Source organism: Gracilinanus agilis, chromosome 1 (assembly GCF_016433145.1).
Source record: "Gracilinanus agilis isolate LMUSP501 chromosome 1, AgileGrace, whole genome shotgun sequence".
Classification (NCBI taxonomy): Eukaryota; Metazoa; Chordata; class Mammalia; order Didelphimorphia; family Didelphidae; genus Gracilinanus; species Gracilinanus agilis.
This window is the reverse complement of record NC_058130.1, coordinates 55,736,467-55,753,149: the sequence shown is the minus strand read 5'-3', so window position 1 is coordinate 55,753,149 and position 16,683 is coordinate 55,736,467. Positions and strand designations below refer to the sequence as shown.

The 16,683-nt window shown below is 40.5% G+C and overlaps 1 protein-coding gene across 1 annotated transcript in view; it reads right to left on the bottom strand.

Annotated features, from left to right (window-relative positions):
• The window catches only part of ATG7 (autophagy related 7), a 248,572-nt gene that overhangs the window by 181,610 nt on the left and 50,279 nt on the right, over window positions 1-16,683 (bottom strand). Inside the window, exons 13-16 of the mRNA XM_044665944.1 lie at window positions 12,176-12,370; window positions 6,016-6,216; window positions 5,374-5,489; window positions 3,513-3,588 (exon numbers count right to left, since the gene is read on the bottom strand). Of these exons, the coding sequence (XP_044521879.1) occupies window positions 3,513-3,588; window positions 5,374-5,489; window positions 6,016-6,216; window positions 12,176-12,370 (588 nt within the window). The remainder of the gene's footprint in view (window positions 1-3,512; window positions 3,589-5,373; window positions 5,490-6,015; window positions 6,217-12,175; window positions 12,371-16,683) is intronic.

Below are 16,683 nucleotides of genomic sequence, written 5' to 3'. Positions count from 1 at the left end.
TCTGGTCTCCAGGAATCCAGCTATACCCCAAGAGCCAGAACAAGATAACATTTTGGAAACAAGAATTTTCGGTTTATAAGGGGGTATGTGATGACTGCTACCATGTTTAATTATCCTGAAGAAAGGATTAAGTAGAAAGTAATCTCTCTCTGTTAGTGCCTGTATTAATAATCTAATGCCTGTGTAAGAGGAGCAAAGTCTAAGGAGCAGTGCATTTCTTTTTCTTGATTTAACTGCTTTGCTACTTATTAAGTTTTAATAAAATTAACTTCATTAAATTGGGAACCTAAATTAAAACTCTCCCCATTTGATCAACCTACAAATGAGTTTATATTAAGTCCCAAAGGCGGCATGGCATGGTGGGAAAAATAAGGAACTAGAAGACAAAAGTTCAAGTCCTGGTTCTTCTATAATGTAGCTGTATGATTTTCTCAGCTATAATATGGGCATAACAATCCCTGCCCTAACTAACTACTCTCCAAGTGATATTGTGGAGATGAAATGAGACAATTCTTTGAAGGCACTTTGTGACCTATGAAGCCCTACATAAACATAAAGTATTGTTAATAATATGGAAGAATTATTGCCTAGAGAAACTAAGAAACTTTACCCAAATTACACAATGAGCCATTGGGGCCCTTGTGACGTTTAGCTCGAGAAGATACTATTTATAAAACATCCCATCCCCACAGAACACAGTCAGCAATCTTTCAAGAAAAAGACAAATGAGGCCCAAGAACCAAAGCTGTTTATACTGTATCCATGGCCATATTGTACATAAAGTACATGACAAGAAGATAACAAGTACCTCTCTAACAGGAAATCATTTGTCCCAAAGACCCAGGGAAAGTAGAAAAAAAATACTGAGCTTGGATCAAAATATTGCAACACAGCTCAGTGTTATTGTGGAAATGATGTTCCTCTAATCACAACAATTGCATAAACTAATGAACTCTACTTAAAAAAAAAAATCTAAGTCCTAAATGAAGACACAAACGCTTGATTAATTTATAAGGTTCTTTGTAGACTTTCCTTTTAGAGCTTGGCTAAAAATAAAAGCTTAAATCTTTCAATAACATAAGCAAGCAATTACACAAGTGCTACAACCCTCTCCATATATGGCTGCCTGTCTTCAATCTTTAAAAAGGCCAAATGAAGCGATGACCAATTTCTAAAATAATCCTTCAGAAACAAGAAAGGGAGAAACAAGGCCTAGGGGGAAGTAAACGAATGGCAAATCACTATGGAGCTCAATGGGACAAATAACACTAAGTAAGACTAGCTGCTATAATACTTTGAAAATAAGGACTCTTGAATTTTGATGATACCTTGATTTCTGCCTTCTGGGTGAGGTCATGAGAAAACTTGTAATTATAGTAATTTAACATAGAAGACAGAAAGGAGGAAACTAGTGTTGGGCTAAGATTGAAAATTTAATTAAGGTCATTTGCAGTCAGTACTTGCAAAGTAAAGATGAGGGCACATCTCTTAAGGTCACCAGCAAGGGGAAATAATGCATGCCAAAACGAGCAAGGTGCCTTGAAATAAGACCTTGGAGTAAGGGTCAGTGCCTTATCTGCTCATCGACTTAAATGTTAATTATAGTATCTAGTTTGTCCTACTTGAAATATGTTTGCAGAAGAAATTTGACAGGATTAGCATCTTTCTATTAAACAAAGCCAACCCTTAAGGAGGTGATGTGGTGTATATAAACTAGATTTGTCTGAAACAGGCAACTCTGCTTGTAATCCTCACTGCCACTAATTCATGAATAAACCCTCATCAAGTCACACCCTCTCTCCAATCTTGCTTCCTGTCTCTATAAAACGAAGGGGCAACATTCAACTCATCTCATCTGAATTGGTAAAAGTGATAGAAGTTGGAGGAGTTGAAGAAAGTCAAGTAGACTTATAGACTGTTGTTGATGGAACTGTGAATTGGATCCAACCTTTCTGGAAAAGGATTTAAATTATTTGAGAAAAGTTACTAATTTTGACCCAGCAACCCCACTACATGATGCAATGTACCCCAAAGGAAGTCCAGGACAAAACAAAAGGATTCATATATAACAAAAATTCATAGCAACACTTTTTGTGGTGACAAAAAGCTACCAACAGGATGAGTACCCTAAGACTGGGAAAAGGTTTAACAAAATGAGACAAATGAATGAAATGAGATGTTATACCTCTGCAAGAAACCAAGAATATGACGAATTTAGAGAAACATGGCCAGATACATGTAATGTAAACAAAATTAGAAGAACAATATATACAATGGCTCTAATAAAAGTAATAAAAAGGTGCCTTGGGATAGCTGCTTTGGAGTGGAATGGATCAATGGGAATGACCTATTTCAGTAATTTTACTCACAAATGGATTCAGAGTAAATGAAAAGATCTATATTGAATCCTTAAGAGAATCAGGAAAACAATATATACAATAATGGAAATGGAAAGAATATAAAAAATAAAGACAAATGCAACCCTAATCAAAACTGAATGCTATAAAATGATGATGATCAAGCTTGGTCTCAAAAAAGAGACAAAAGCCAGGCCTAGAGACAGGAGGTCCTAGGTTCAAGTCTGGCCTCAGACACTTCCCAGCTGTGTGACCCTGGGCAAGTCACTTGACCTCCCCCATTGCCTACCCTTACCACTCTTTTGCCTTGGAGCCAATACACAGTATTGACTCCAAGACGGAAGGTAAGGGCTTAAAAAAAAAAAAGAGAGACAAAAGAAGGTACCAGAGGTGGGGGTTATGGGTATGTAATATTGCTCATAATGACGAATTCTTTTTCTCTATATGGGTTAGTTCTGCTGAACTTTTCTTTTCCCTCTTTTTAGTTTTTTTTTTGTTACGGAAGATGGAACTCTGGGAGGGAATGTAATACAACAGGAAAAAGAGGTGGTATTAAAAAAGATATCAATAAAATTTTATTTGAAAAAATACTGAATTCAGACGTGATTCACAAAAATCAAGAGAAATTTTTTCCTTTACATATCTGAGATCATCGCAGAAGGGTCAACAGAAAAGACAATACAACATTTACTGGAACTTTCTCTTTTGCCCTGCAAAAGGCTTCTTTTGCTACTTACAAGACCCTTCCAAAAGGCTACTTACAAGACCCTTCCAAATCTACTTTCCACAAAGACATGAGGACTTTTCAGTCACACCACAGACTTCTCAGTGTTTACACTTCCAGGAAAAGTTAGGTTCTGCTAGAATAGTTTTTTTATATTTGATAAGTGAGTCAAAGTGCTAAATATCAGGAGAGTCACATAAGTAATTTTTTTTTGATGATTCCCATGAATTCTTTATCTAGAATAGACCTTCTAGGTGGTCATAAATCCCCTTTCCCTGGAGGCAGTTCTCCACTCCCACCCTCAAGGGACAATAATTGGTCTTGGAGTTTGGGCTGGGCCAAAGTGAATAGCTGGAAATGACCCAAATCGCCTTTCTCTTGCATCACTGGGCTCAGGTCCAACCTTTTTACTTTATTTCCAAATCACTAACCTGATGAGGCACAAGCCCAAGTGAAGTGGGAGGTTCATTCATGCGGTCATCACTGCTACTAGCAACAGCATAGCCCCTGGGAAAAAGAAATAATCAGAGCCACTCAAACGGTAACAGTTTATACTTAACAGATGTGAAGATGATCCAAGAGGTGAGCCATGTGACTTTTAAAGGGTGACCATTTTATATGCAGCAGGGAAGAACTCGTTCTTCCCCAGTCAAATGGCCTTGTTTAAAAATCATCTTTCTTAAAACACAGCATAAATAGACCCCAAAGAGAAGTCTACTACTGAAAGGATTTTCAATCCCGCATTTCATAAACTGATAATATAAATACTCCCCAGAGGAAAAAGAAATAGATTTGTGGACACCAAGTAGGCAGAAACCCTGAATCATTCCTCCCCTAAAAAATATGGCACATGGCTTATGCCACTAAAGAAATGTATCAAAAGACCTTCACTTCACTCATGACCAACAGAAAGCATCATCTGGAGGGATGATCAGATTAATAGGGGAATAAACTAACAGCATCCTCTCAAATCAAAATACTCTGAATCAGGAGGCTGAGGAATAAATTTTAAAAAATAAAAACTAAACTAAAAAGATTGGGACAGAAAAGCTACTCATTTACCTGAACCTCTCCAACCCATGCAACCATTGCCTAATGAATAGCTTCTGCACTCATCCTGATTTTTTTTTGTTAGTGCTTAATGAGAATTAGAACTAATCCATTTTTTTTTAGCTACTTGAAAAAGCCCTGACCCACACCTCAATCATAGGATACTTGTTCATTTTCAGGGACTTTCATAAAAATTGGGGTAAAAGACTATGAAAATTTGTTTTTCCTAGAATTCACTCATCATAGTAAATGGCCCAATTATGAGTGTTGGCTCAAATGCAATCTGCTTTGTCTATCTGTGATATGGCAGGTCAATCTTGCCAATGTGTTAAGAAAATCTTTATAGAGATTTAAAAACAATGCAATGCATGATAATAACCACACTTCATTTTAAATGCAATAATCTTCTCATTTTTAATTGACTGTTTCTAAGTCTGAAGCTGAGGTTTTTCTTTTGAATTCAGGTAGATTCTCTCTGACAAATCATAGATGGCCTAAGTCCTACTTAAACTTGATACCATCTTTGTACAATAAAACACATACCAAGGATTCTCAACCTAGAGGTTATGGAACCCCAGGGGGCAGACAGTAATATTAAGAATATCCATTAAAAAGGAAACATACCTTGGGAATATGATAATGCCTTTAATATGTATGTATACATATATTATGTCATCTATTGACATTCTTCAAAACATGTCAATGCTATTGTAATTAATAAAATACAAGTTCATTTGTAAAATAAAATAAAGCACTATTGAATACAAAGTAGCTCTCTCTGTCACCATACATTTTCTTAATCAAAAGACACTAATAGAAAAATTAAAACCCCTAGAGGTCTCCAAAATGGTCTGAAGGTAAAATGGTATTATCATATTTTTAAATTTTAGGAAGGAATGATAATAAAGGGTATGTATCCTTTATATTCAGGCTACAAACACAGATTCCAGGCAAACATGAACCACAATCTTTCAGCCCAGCTATTCCTTCACCCTCAGGCTTTATAGGAGCACTTGAGGTCCTTAATATTAGCAATACTGACACAATAGCATATATTCTTGTTGGTCCCAGGGTATCTGAATCTCTTCCCTTGGGAGAGAAATTGGAGTGGATTTCTTGAGGACAGAATGTAAGGATTAAAAAAACCTTTAGAAAAGTCAAGCTAACAAAAACCAAGCTCTCTCCCTCCTAGGCTGAAGGGAAATGTCTATAAAACCCTTGTCTGCAGAAAAGCTCACTCACCCTTCTGGATGCTGTAAGACCGAAACCATAAGCTCTACTGCCAGGGAACCTGCGATCATGGCCAGGCCTGGGCGGCTCACAGTGCACTGCTGGTCCAGGGTACGATCTCTGGTTGACTATCAACAAATATCAAAGTTTGTTACATAGTGAGGAGAGTTCCATCCCTCCCAATCCCTAGCCAATAGACTGAGGCAGGCAACATAAGGGGGAGCTCCTCAAATATCACTGGCTTTTACCTGACTGAACAAAGTAGTGATCTTCAAGGTACCTTCGGTTCCTTTCATACTCCCAACATTCCCCTGACTTGCCCAGGATCATGCAGCCAGTTAGTAGGAGAGCTTAGGATTCCGAATCCAGGGCTCCTTCCTCTCAAAGGTTCTACCACTAAAGCCCATGCCAAAAGAGAACGTTCCAAGAGCTTCCTGATCATTTTTCATTTAGATGGCTTGTCTGGGCGTTAGACTGGTTTTGCCCAAGGTTTCATTGACAGGTCCGTGCTGCCTCTGTAGGCACAGGACGAGGTGACACCAAGCCAGAAATAATTCTTTGTTAAAGGTCAAAACTACGCTGACATGGATGAGAACATTGCATTTCTCTGCTCTAGAGAGCTAGTCACATGAAACAAAAAAAAGGTCTACTTACGTCCCCCGGCGCCACAACATCATTGCAGAAGTAGCAGCCGAGCTTGTAGCCAGGGATGTTGGAAAAGAGGGATGATCCGAGGTCAGCCGAGGCATTGATGTGGCCGGAGTGCAGGTCCCCGGCTCCCTGTTGTTTGGCCTTCTTCAGTCCATGTCTCATGACGACGAATGTGTCAAATCCCAAGGCAGCATTGATGACCAACTAGTGGTTTCCAGGGGGAGGGAAAAAAATGGGCATGTTTAGGAGAAGCTCCTAGAAGCAAGCACTGAGCCTAGGGCTTGGCACCCAGCAAAGGTCTGGGAGCCTCAATGCTTGGAGGCACCCCCCCCACCCCCAGTGCAGGGCCTCAACATCGCTGGCTCACTTCCTGCAGGGGTCTTCTAAGTGGTCTGCAGCCTCCTCACAGCTACCTCAGGGATTGCCCTAAAGCCAGTCTGCTGGCTCTGCCTCTTCCTCAGTAAGTTCCAGTCATTCCTAGTCACCTCTAGCACCAACTCTAAATGCTTCCTTCCTCCCCCAACTGGCCTCTTTCCTATGACTCCCTCCCAGGCACTGGCAGCCACAGGGGCCTGCTTGTTGCTCCTGCTGCCTTTCCCTGGCCATCTCCCGCATGCTCCCAAAGCTCTTTCATCCCCTCCTCCACTTCTCCGAGTGCCTCCATCTCCCCTGGAAAATCAACTCCAGGACCACCTTCTCCAGGAGGCCTCCCCTCAAACGTTCCCTGCTATCTCTTCCATGTACGTTTTGTACGCATACACCGATGCACTTGTTGCCCTCACTGGAATGTGAGAACAAAGACTGTTTTCTATTTTTCTTAATATCCTTAATTCTTAACCCCATGTCTACACATGGTGAGCACTTAATGTTTTCTGGCTGATAGGTATTGGGCCTGGGCTTATGCTTTCACTTATTTGTATAGCTCCTCTACCAATGTAGGTCAGGACCTTCTCTGTACTGGGGCCCTGGGAGGTTAAGTAACTTGGCTAGTGACAAAACCAGAATGGTAACAGAGGCAGGACTTGAACTCGGATCTTCTGGTTTTCAAACCTGCTCTCTATCCACTATCCTGGGAGCCTGGAAGAGTAGGATGCAGCGCATTCAGCTTTAGTTTCACTGTCTCTAAAATGGGGACAATAACACCCCCTAATTCGAGGGTTGTTCTGAGCATCAGAGAGATGATATGAGGTTGGTGGATAGATGATTAATACTTATTTGTTGAGTGAATGAAATACATTTAAGCAGATGGATCTTATACGAATTTAGAGAAAATCTTAAGAGATTAAAAATGCTATTTATAGAAGTCATATCTGGGTATTTCGACCTTCTAAATGCACATCATAGGCCTTATTCCATCAGTTTTGTTCTGTTTTAGAAATATTTGCATGAAGCTTCAGTCCAGGCCTATAAGGTGTCCCAAAAGTTTATCTTGTTCACATAATATAAGAAAGCCTTTTTCACTGATAATTTACTAATTCTCTTTAGTCTCAATATAGCCAAACATTCTCTAGGATAGAAAGGAGGCTGCCTGATGATGAGGTCTAGCCTCCTGGCTCTCAGAAGCATCACAGTTAGCCAAGGGGACCTTAGATGATATTTAAGTAAACCAAGTGGTGACTTCCTGGTTGGCCCATCTCATTTCCATGCAGAATTGTTCTTTTTGCCCCCTCATTCCACAAAGAATAAACACTCCCTTTCCTTGCTTTTTGTTTCTAGGGGCTATTATAGCTTTTATATGTGTGCCTACAGAAGGGCTGTCTTAGATAAGGACATTTCAGAGGGCAGGTCCTCCATCTTACTCACATTGTACTCAAGAAAAGTGTTTAGCCCTCGCTTTGGATGAAGTAATCCTTCAGCCATCCATTCTCCTGTTTTTGAAGCATCAAATCCCCTGAAAGTCCATTAGCCACAAGAAAGAGGAGCAGACATATACTCCTAAGGATAGCCCTTGTGGCAGCAACCAGAACTTGCTCTGTCTGAAAACTCATTTACTGAGTTCAAAGCCACCATTTGTTTTGTTACTTTTGACAGTAAACAACATAAATTGGGAGTGCTGAGAGTAAAAGGCCCAAACACATCTGGAAAGAAAGAACTCTGAATATGAGGTTGGGTCAGGGGTGAGGTCACACCAAGACTCACTTAGAAAAATCACTGTATGGACACAGGGGAATGGGTCATCTCTAGTGAGCACATTTGTGCAAAATGATCTGGACAAGGGAAAGAAGAGTAAGTCCCAGCCCTGCCCTCAAGGAGTCTGTAATCTAGTCACATATGTGCGCACACATGCTGTGTGTGTGTGTGTGTGTGTGTGTGTGTGTGTGTGTGTCCAGGCAAGGATGCCAAATACCCCAAGATAACCTATAGCAAGTAGAGAAATTCAGAGGAGGCAAAGGCCTTCTTGGAGAGGCTGTTTTTAGAAGTTTGGTTCCTAGAGAAGATGGGCCTTGAAGGGCAATTAAGGATTGAAGGGCCAAGGAGGAAAGTCAGGGACATTTTTGGGGCAGGAAACAGTGGGAGAAGGAGAATGGAGCCAGAATAAGCAAGGCCTGTACAAAGGGAAAGAGCGGCTAAACTGGGCTAGGGGAGGGAGGGGGATTATATTGGTAAGAAATGAGGTCTGCAGGGGTGGCTGGGGTCAAATCCTCATGGATCACTGAACACCAGACTACGGAGTCTGGGTGGATCATGTAGGCAAGAGGGATACATGGAAAGAAATGCTTAGCTCCTCTACTGATGGAACCCCCCATTAACCAGAAGAGCAGGTTTTTCAAAGGATTAAGATAAGGTGACTACACGATCTGTGGGTTGAAGGGTATTAGGGCAGGCCCAGGTGGCTGCTTGTTCTGAAGAGAACAGCCCTTCCTGGAAGAGGCTAGGCTTACCAGTTTTACACAGGTGGCAAGTGAAGAAAGCTACTAGCAGGGAAAGCCTCCTAGTTAAAACAAACACTTAGTTATCATCTTTCGCATCTTTTTTTTAAATCTACACTGAAATAGCCTTTGAGCACTAAGGGTGAATTCACCCCACAAAGCAATGAGGGCAGAATTTACACTTATTTCCCCAACACCCCAAGGCTTCAGTTTCCAGGTGAGAAAATAATTTTCCAAAGCAGAAACAATGTTGTATTCTAATTTCCTTTGGATGATTAGATTTTAAGATAAAGTCAACATCCTTATTACTGTTACTGAAACAAATGACCAGATCTTGGTTATTAAGAATGTCTTTGCTCATACTACAGGTGCCAAGACCTGTGACAGTCAATGATAAATAGCTAAGTTCAACAGACCTTTGGACCAGTAGAACTGTGTGGAATCTCAACACACAGAACCGAAGTGATTAGCTCCAGAACATAGCAGCTACCCTGACAAAAGTAATGAAATAGTGTTTCTAGACTAAGAGGTCCATGAAAGGCCAAGAGAAGTTCGGTTGGTCCTGGGTCCAAAGGTCATGAGCAAAGAGATGGATAGAATGACCAAACAACTGAGGCCCAAATCTGTAAAAACCTCTCTGCCTTCCCAATTACTGTTCACATACAAGCCTCCTCATTCTGTCAAGTCTTTTTTCTTTATTCCTCTTTCTTCACTTCTCAAAATAACTCTTCAAAACCTTTTCATAGTGCTCCCATTCTCTACTAATTTCTAGGGTAGGTGATATGCTATTACTTATTTTTAAAAGTTGCTGACTTTCAAAATTCTTTGAGTGGTTGCACCTCAAATCCTTCAGAAAACTGCTAAGATCTAATGAGTGAATTCAACAAAACTATGCCAGCCTCAGAAGATCCTGGTAATCCAATATTCAGCCACCAATTTAAACTTTATTCTCAAATCTTTTAATTAAGAACCCACATGCCATGCCTACCTTTTGATCCAGCCATACTACTGTTGGGTTTTGTGATAATGAGATTAAATCTACCCTGTCCATCTTTAAATTTAATCACTAATGGTGATTAACATCTCTACTTAACTCACAAGTTGGGTGGTCTGTGACCCATGTGTGCTTGAATAAGTGACAAATCAGAATTTACTGACTGCCTCTTAGGCAGTCCTAAGAAAAGTGTCTGATGTGATTGGACACAAACTAAGAGGAAGGCACAGGAAGTGACAAAAAAAGAAGCTCCTTTAAGAGAGCTGAGTGACCTCAGCCCTCTCTTCTGGTTCCTGAACAGGACCTGAAGGAGCTCTTCTGGTTCGTGACCAGGACTTGGAGGAGCTCTGGAACTGGTGAGACTGTTCTTAAATCTTTCCTTTGGAATTCCATGTGGCGAGTGTAAAGACTGAATCTTCCTGAACTTCTCTTAAAGAACTCCCCTTTCAAAAAAGACTCTGTGACTGAAGCTTTTACTTCATATACCTCTGGGGCTTTCGGCCCTCAGCCCTCAGATTAAGGCTTGGCCTTTTTCCAATTGAGGACTAGTTAGATCTGCTTGGGTTAAACCAGGGACCTAAGCGAATTATTTAGTTTGTCAGGTAAATTATCTTACCTCATCCTCTCTCTAAATTTCTTAATTTCTCTCTCTTCTCATTTGTAAATAAACTTCCATAAAAGTCATTTTGACTTGACTATTCTTTAATTGGGAATTGATAATTATTCAATTCCCTGGCGACCAAACCTTTTAATATTCACCCAATCAAAACCCCTTTTTACCCTTACAGTATGTACCCCAAAGAGATAATAAGGAAAAAGACTTGAACAAAAATATTTCTTGCCACACTCTTTGTGGTGGCAAAAAATTGGAAAATAAGAGGGTGTTCATCAATTAGGGAATGGCTAGACAAATTCTGGTATCTGTTGGTGATGAAATATTATTGTGCTAAAAGGAATAATGAACTGGAGGATTTCTCTGTGAGCTAGAATGAACTCTAGGAATTGATGCTGAGTGAAAGAAGAACACTGTACGCAGAGACAGATACATTATGGCACAATTGAATGCAATGGTCTTTTCTAAAAGTAGCAATGCAATGACCCAGGACAATTCAGAGAAACTAGGGAGAAAAAACACTCCCCACATTCAGAGAAAGAACTGTGGAACAAGAAATGCATTAGAAAAACATATGATTGATGCGATAGGGATGTGATTAGGGTTTTGATGTTAAAGAATTGCTCTACTGCAAATATGAATAATATAGAAATAGGTTTTGAACAATGATATATAGTATAACCTAATGGAACTACTTGTTGGCTTTGGGAGGGGGAGGAGAAAATGGAGAGGGGGATCATGAATTATGTAACCATGGAAAAATATTCTAAATAAAAAATTAAAAAAAAAAAAGAACCCACATGCCAGTCATGCAATGCAGAGATAGCAATGGGCTCTGTTTTGTGGAACCTTATAATGTAAGACAAGATATGAAAAAATAAAAGGATACAGCTAGAGTTAAACAATTCAAATAAAGCTAACTCTCAATTACAAACTCTAACCCAGGGCTTTTCTCCTTTCCCTGACACTGCTAAAATGTCCTAGATTCTTCTCTTTTGCAGTTGCCCCTGGAATCTTGCAATTTGGGGGGATAACTGCTGGGAAGGAACTAGGAGGAAATGAGGAGCTGTTTTCCTGTGTTCTACTTGGAATAACAAAATGAGTTTTCACATGGAAATTGTTAAAAGTGATAGCTGGGGGCAGCTGGGTAGCTCAGTGGATTGAGAGTCAGGCCTAGAGTCGGGAGGTCCTAGGTTCAAATCTGGCCTCAGACACTTCCCAGCTGTGTGACCTTGGGCAAGTCACTTGACCCCCATTGCCTACCCTTACCACTCTTCCACCAAGTAACTAATACACAGAAGTTAAGGGTTTAAAAAAATATAAAAACAAAACAAAACAAAACAAAACAAAAGTGATAGCTGGTTCTACATGACTAAGAATGTTCTAGTTTGACTAATTATGGGTTAAATAGACTTTATAAGCTATTCTGGGAACCTAATCACCATTCATAATATAGCTTTATAAGAAAATATGTTCTGAATTTTTAAAAAATGACTTGCAAACTTCTGGAACAGAACCTAGTTGTAAGTTGGGGCCTATCCATATACAAATTAAATGAGCAGAGTATTTATACCTGGGGTTTTTTGCTGTTGTTGTTTTTAAAGAAAAGAGACCAGAATGCTAAGTGGAGTGGGGAGTAAAAAGCAGGGCAATCTGTCATCATGCCATATGTGGCAAATACCATACCTTCCTCTTGCTTGCTGCAATGACGGCAGGAAGCCATCGGCTTTCCCTTGTGTCCATCAAAAGGAAAATCACATCATGGTCCCCAATGAGCTTCTCAAGTTGTTCCACATCTTTCTGGGCTTGTTCCATGGTGACGTTGGAAAAGTTCACAGGATGCCCCGGCATGGGGATACTCATGTTAAATCCTGCAGCATTCTAAGAGAACACCCCAAAGCATTTTATGTCTGAAGCAAATACAAGTAGACTTCTGCCCAAATATGTATCTTAAGAGACAAAAATACTTCTGTGGGGTTGGCTTGCTCCCCTAACCCTCTCTAGTAGCACAGGATGATGGACCAAGAGAGGCACAAGGATACTCTCCTCCTACTATGCCCTAGATAGTGTGAAACTTTGCCACTTTCTTGGTAAAACATGTGAGGTTTATCTTTGGCACCCTAGCACTCCTCCTTGAACTGCTCTCTTTATAGTTCAAGTATTCAGTCATTAAGAAAAATGAGGACTATAAAGGGCTTGGGAGGGTATCCAACTTATTCTGAAAGTTTGATTAAAATGCTAGGTCAAGCCACTTCCTAAATCATGTCTAAGACTATTTCCATCCCATAGAATCAGATAGGTAGAATAGAGGGAGCAAGGTAGTTCAGTACATAGAGCTAGGCTCAAGAGACAGGCGGACCGAGTTCAAATCTAGTCTTAGATACTTCCTAGTCCTAGCAGACTAGTCTCTTTCTTCCAAAAGGAAGAAGGAAAAGGAGCACATAGGCAGAAATAAAGCAAGTCACTTAATCCCAATTGTTTAGCCCTTATCACTCTTTTGCCTTGGAAATGATACCGAGTATTGATTCTAAGATGGAAGATAGGAGTTAAAAAAAATAGGTAGAATATTAAACAAAGATAATGGTACCATACAAGATTCTGAATAAGTGATATGAAGGGGTACAGGTAATAGATGCTACAGGAATCCTGGAGAGAAAGATGACTTCTGGGAGTGGTGAAGAGAGGTTTTGAGGCAAAGGAAGAATCTGAGTTTGGGGGCCAACAAGACTAGGTAGAGCCTACAAAGGTCGGGGGTCTGAAATGGAGACATTTTAGTCGGACAAAGTTCACTCTTCCAAAGATGTTATGTGGGTAACTTGAGGAAAGGTGTGTGGTATAAGGGAATTTAAAAGGAGGATGTTGGAGACGTGCTAAGTGGGTAATCTCGGTTACAGGTAGGCTGGGATTAAAGGAGATTCAGGGCATAATAGGACTGAAGTCAGGAGTATAACCCAGAAGGAAAACAGAGATCTTCAGGGAGAAGAGAAATTAAACTAAACAGACAAACACAGCAGGCTTACAGACTGGGACATAGACTCAAACACAAGCTGAGGGAAATAGACTAGACTGAAATTAACAAACAGGCTTTAGTTAATTTCACAGGAATGGACTTGTTTTGAAGTAACACCTTCCTTCAAGATGGATGCCTCAGCTTCCCTCTAAGCCCAGAGTATGTTGTTTCTTTCCCTCTTTTCCCTCTTGATAACTAACAGACAAATTATACTAATAGGGCTGTTGAAACACAAAAGGGTTTATTTTCTTTGAAGGATGTTTGTTAGGAAGGTGGATCAAAGGAAAGCCCTATCAGTTGTCTCAGGAACCTCAGGTGGGGAAGGGAAGCAAAGATGGAGTCTGAGTAAGGACCTGCCTTTAAACTCAGCTTTACAAAGTGCTATGGCTATCTAAAGGGAATAAATGATGACTGACTAACTATAACTAATGCTATCAATTAGGTAACCCTTCACAGATTTAACTCCTCTCTAATTACTCTCCTTATTAACTCCACAGACATATAAGGTAAGGGAGGGAAGGCAGGGATGGTATTAGGAAAGGAAGATATAAAGGGTTTATCTAAAATAATAATGTATTAAATAAATATGTCAAAGCTAGGCTAAATTTCAATATTAAAGCTAGGTAATCAAGGCAGCTCGGCTCATTGACAACCTCCCTCCACGGAAGATCCAGCCAACTGCCCTTTTCCTCAAGATTCCAAACCCCTAACAGCTTCTGGAACTCAGCCAAAGCTAGAAAAAACTATATCACCCCAATTCTGTATACTACAAAAGGAAGAAGGAAAAGGAACATGTAGGGAGAAACAACCAGAGAATCTGACAAATACAGAGGCATAGTCACTAAGCACTGAAGGAAAAATATCATGAGTTTTTTCTCTGGCTTACTTCTGACCAACCTATTCCAAAGTCACTCTGTGATGCTTCTCCTAGAAGAGTACACATAAGGTAGCCAAGGGTCTCTGTCCAACCCTGGTCATATAACAACCTAAACACCAATATCTGGGACCATGTGTAGCCCTGACAGAATTGGATGGCTCCCAGATTGACCTCACACACATGTGTCTTGGCCCTGAATGAAGGGGGCACATAATCTCTCTGCATCCACTGACATGATGTCAATAAGTTATAGTGAAGAAGGCTCCCTGAGAGCTTTGTAAGCTATCTTTATTCTAAATTTTTTAAATGTATTTAAAAATGTATCTGAGGCCTGAGCCTGCCACCGGTGGCATCAACCCACAGGGACTTCTACTGGTTGCACTCCTTCTTGGCTGGAGTTATCGCAGGATATTGTGCCAAAACATCCAATGCTCCTTTGGAAAGAAGGCACATAATCACCATTAAAAACAATTAGGAGTATTTTATGCCTTGTGTGCTGTCCCTAAAAAAAGGGTCTCTTGGATTATATAAAGGGAGCAGCTGGGTGGCTCAGTGGATTGAGAGTCAGGCCCAGAGATGGGAGGTCCTGGGTTCAAATTTGGCCTCAGACACTTCCTAGCTGTGTGACCCGGGGCAAGTCACTTGACCCTCATTGCCCACCCTTACTACTCTTCTGCCTTGGAACTGTTATAAGGAAAAGATGAGTTTAGGTTTGCAGAGCACAGTGGCATGAGACTAGCAGAAGAGAATTCTGGAATCTTGGTAAGGAGGGTTAAGCTGAAAAAAACTTCAGGGACTGTTAGGCTATCTGTCTCTCTCTGGATTTGATCCTGGAGGGTATGGATGCCAAGTTCTGGGAGTTTGAACCAATCCTGTGTTACTGCTGTGTTGCTGGTTTGGTGCTGTGTATTCTGAAGAATATCTGAGGAAGTTGTCTCTGTCCTGTGTCATCTGACAGCTGTCTGTAAGATAAGGTCTAAGCCCATGTGTGTTTAGGATCTGTCCCTGGATCCCTGCCTGATCTGGTATTTGCCAGTATCTCCCATAACACCCAGAGAGTTAGGGCAGACTAGGTATAAAGGGACTGGGATTACAGTTTAGTATGCCAGGGAGATAGCATAGGACCTTAACTCTTAAGAAGATCCTTCATGCGAAGGCTTTAAGTTTTGGGGTACTTTAGTTAGTAATCTCAATGTTAAGATTTCCCTTTACCCTCTCAACCTTTCCCTTCTTTAATAAAATGCACTCCCAGTTACTATGTTTTGTTATCTACTGGTCCCAAACCAGGCTCTGTCTGGACTGGGTTCTGTTGGCCTTTCCAAACCAGTTAATTTCCTGATACTGGCCCTATCCTAACCATCTGTTCCATTCCCTATACAACCCTCTTACAGAACCAATACACACTATTGATTCTAAGATTGAAGGTAAGGGTTTAAAAAAAAAAAAGAAATTATGCAGAAATTTTATCTTGTTCAGTTGAGACAAGCCAGCGCTGAAAGGGTGATACTTTGGTAGCAACAGGGGTGGAGATGGTGGTGACTGATATCTTGTCTAAATCAATACAATGAACCATGGGTTAAAAATGTCATTTTAAAATAAAATTCTGAATGTGAAAAAAAAAATGTATTGATTCAGGGAAGCAGAAGTCAGATGGAGTTCTGGGAAGGGGGAAATGATCTAAGCAAAGTCAAAAATGTAAAAAAGAACAAAATGTGTTAGAAGTATAAAGAAGGTATAAAGAAGTATTAAAAAAGTATAAAGAGGTATAAAACAGGGCAGCAAGGTGGCTCAGTAGTTAGGGAGGCAGGTTAGAGTCAAGAGGTCCTGAGTTCAAACTTGGCTTCAGACTTCCTAGCTGTTTGACCCTGGGCAAATCATTTAATCCCCATTGCCTAGCCCTTACTGCTCTTCTGCCTTGGAACTAATATACACTACTGATTCTAATATGGAAGGTGAGGGTTTAAAAAAAGAAGCCCAGAGCACCAGTGCTGTTAGGATAATCTAGTCCAAGACCCTCATTTTCCAATGAGAAAATGGAGGTGCAGAAAAGAGCCTGCTCTGTGTCCTACATTGACTGCCACTCTGCACAGGCCCAGCCCCAGGGCTAGATCTCCCCTTCCCAGGCCAATCAGCACCAGAGGCTACTCAAGGTTAAGGCTGTCTCAGCTGTCGCCTTCTATATTCATGTCAGTGTCTGCCTCATGGCTGGGCATAGGGGAGTTGCTCAGCAAATAAGTATTAAACTGGATTAATTCTCTTCTTAGTGGACTTAAAAAATAAACAGAAAGGAAGAGGCAGCATTTCCCA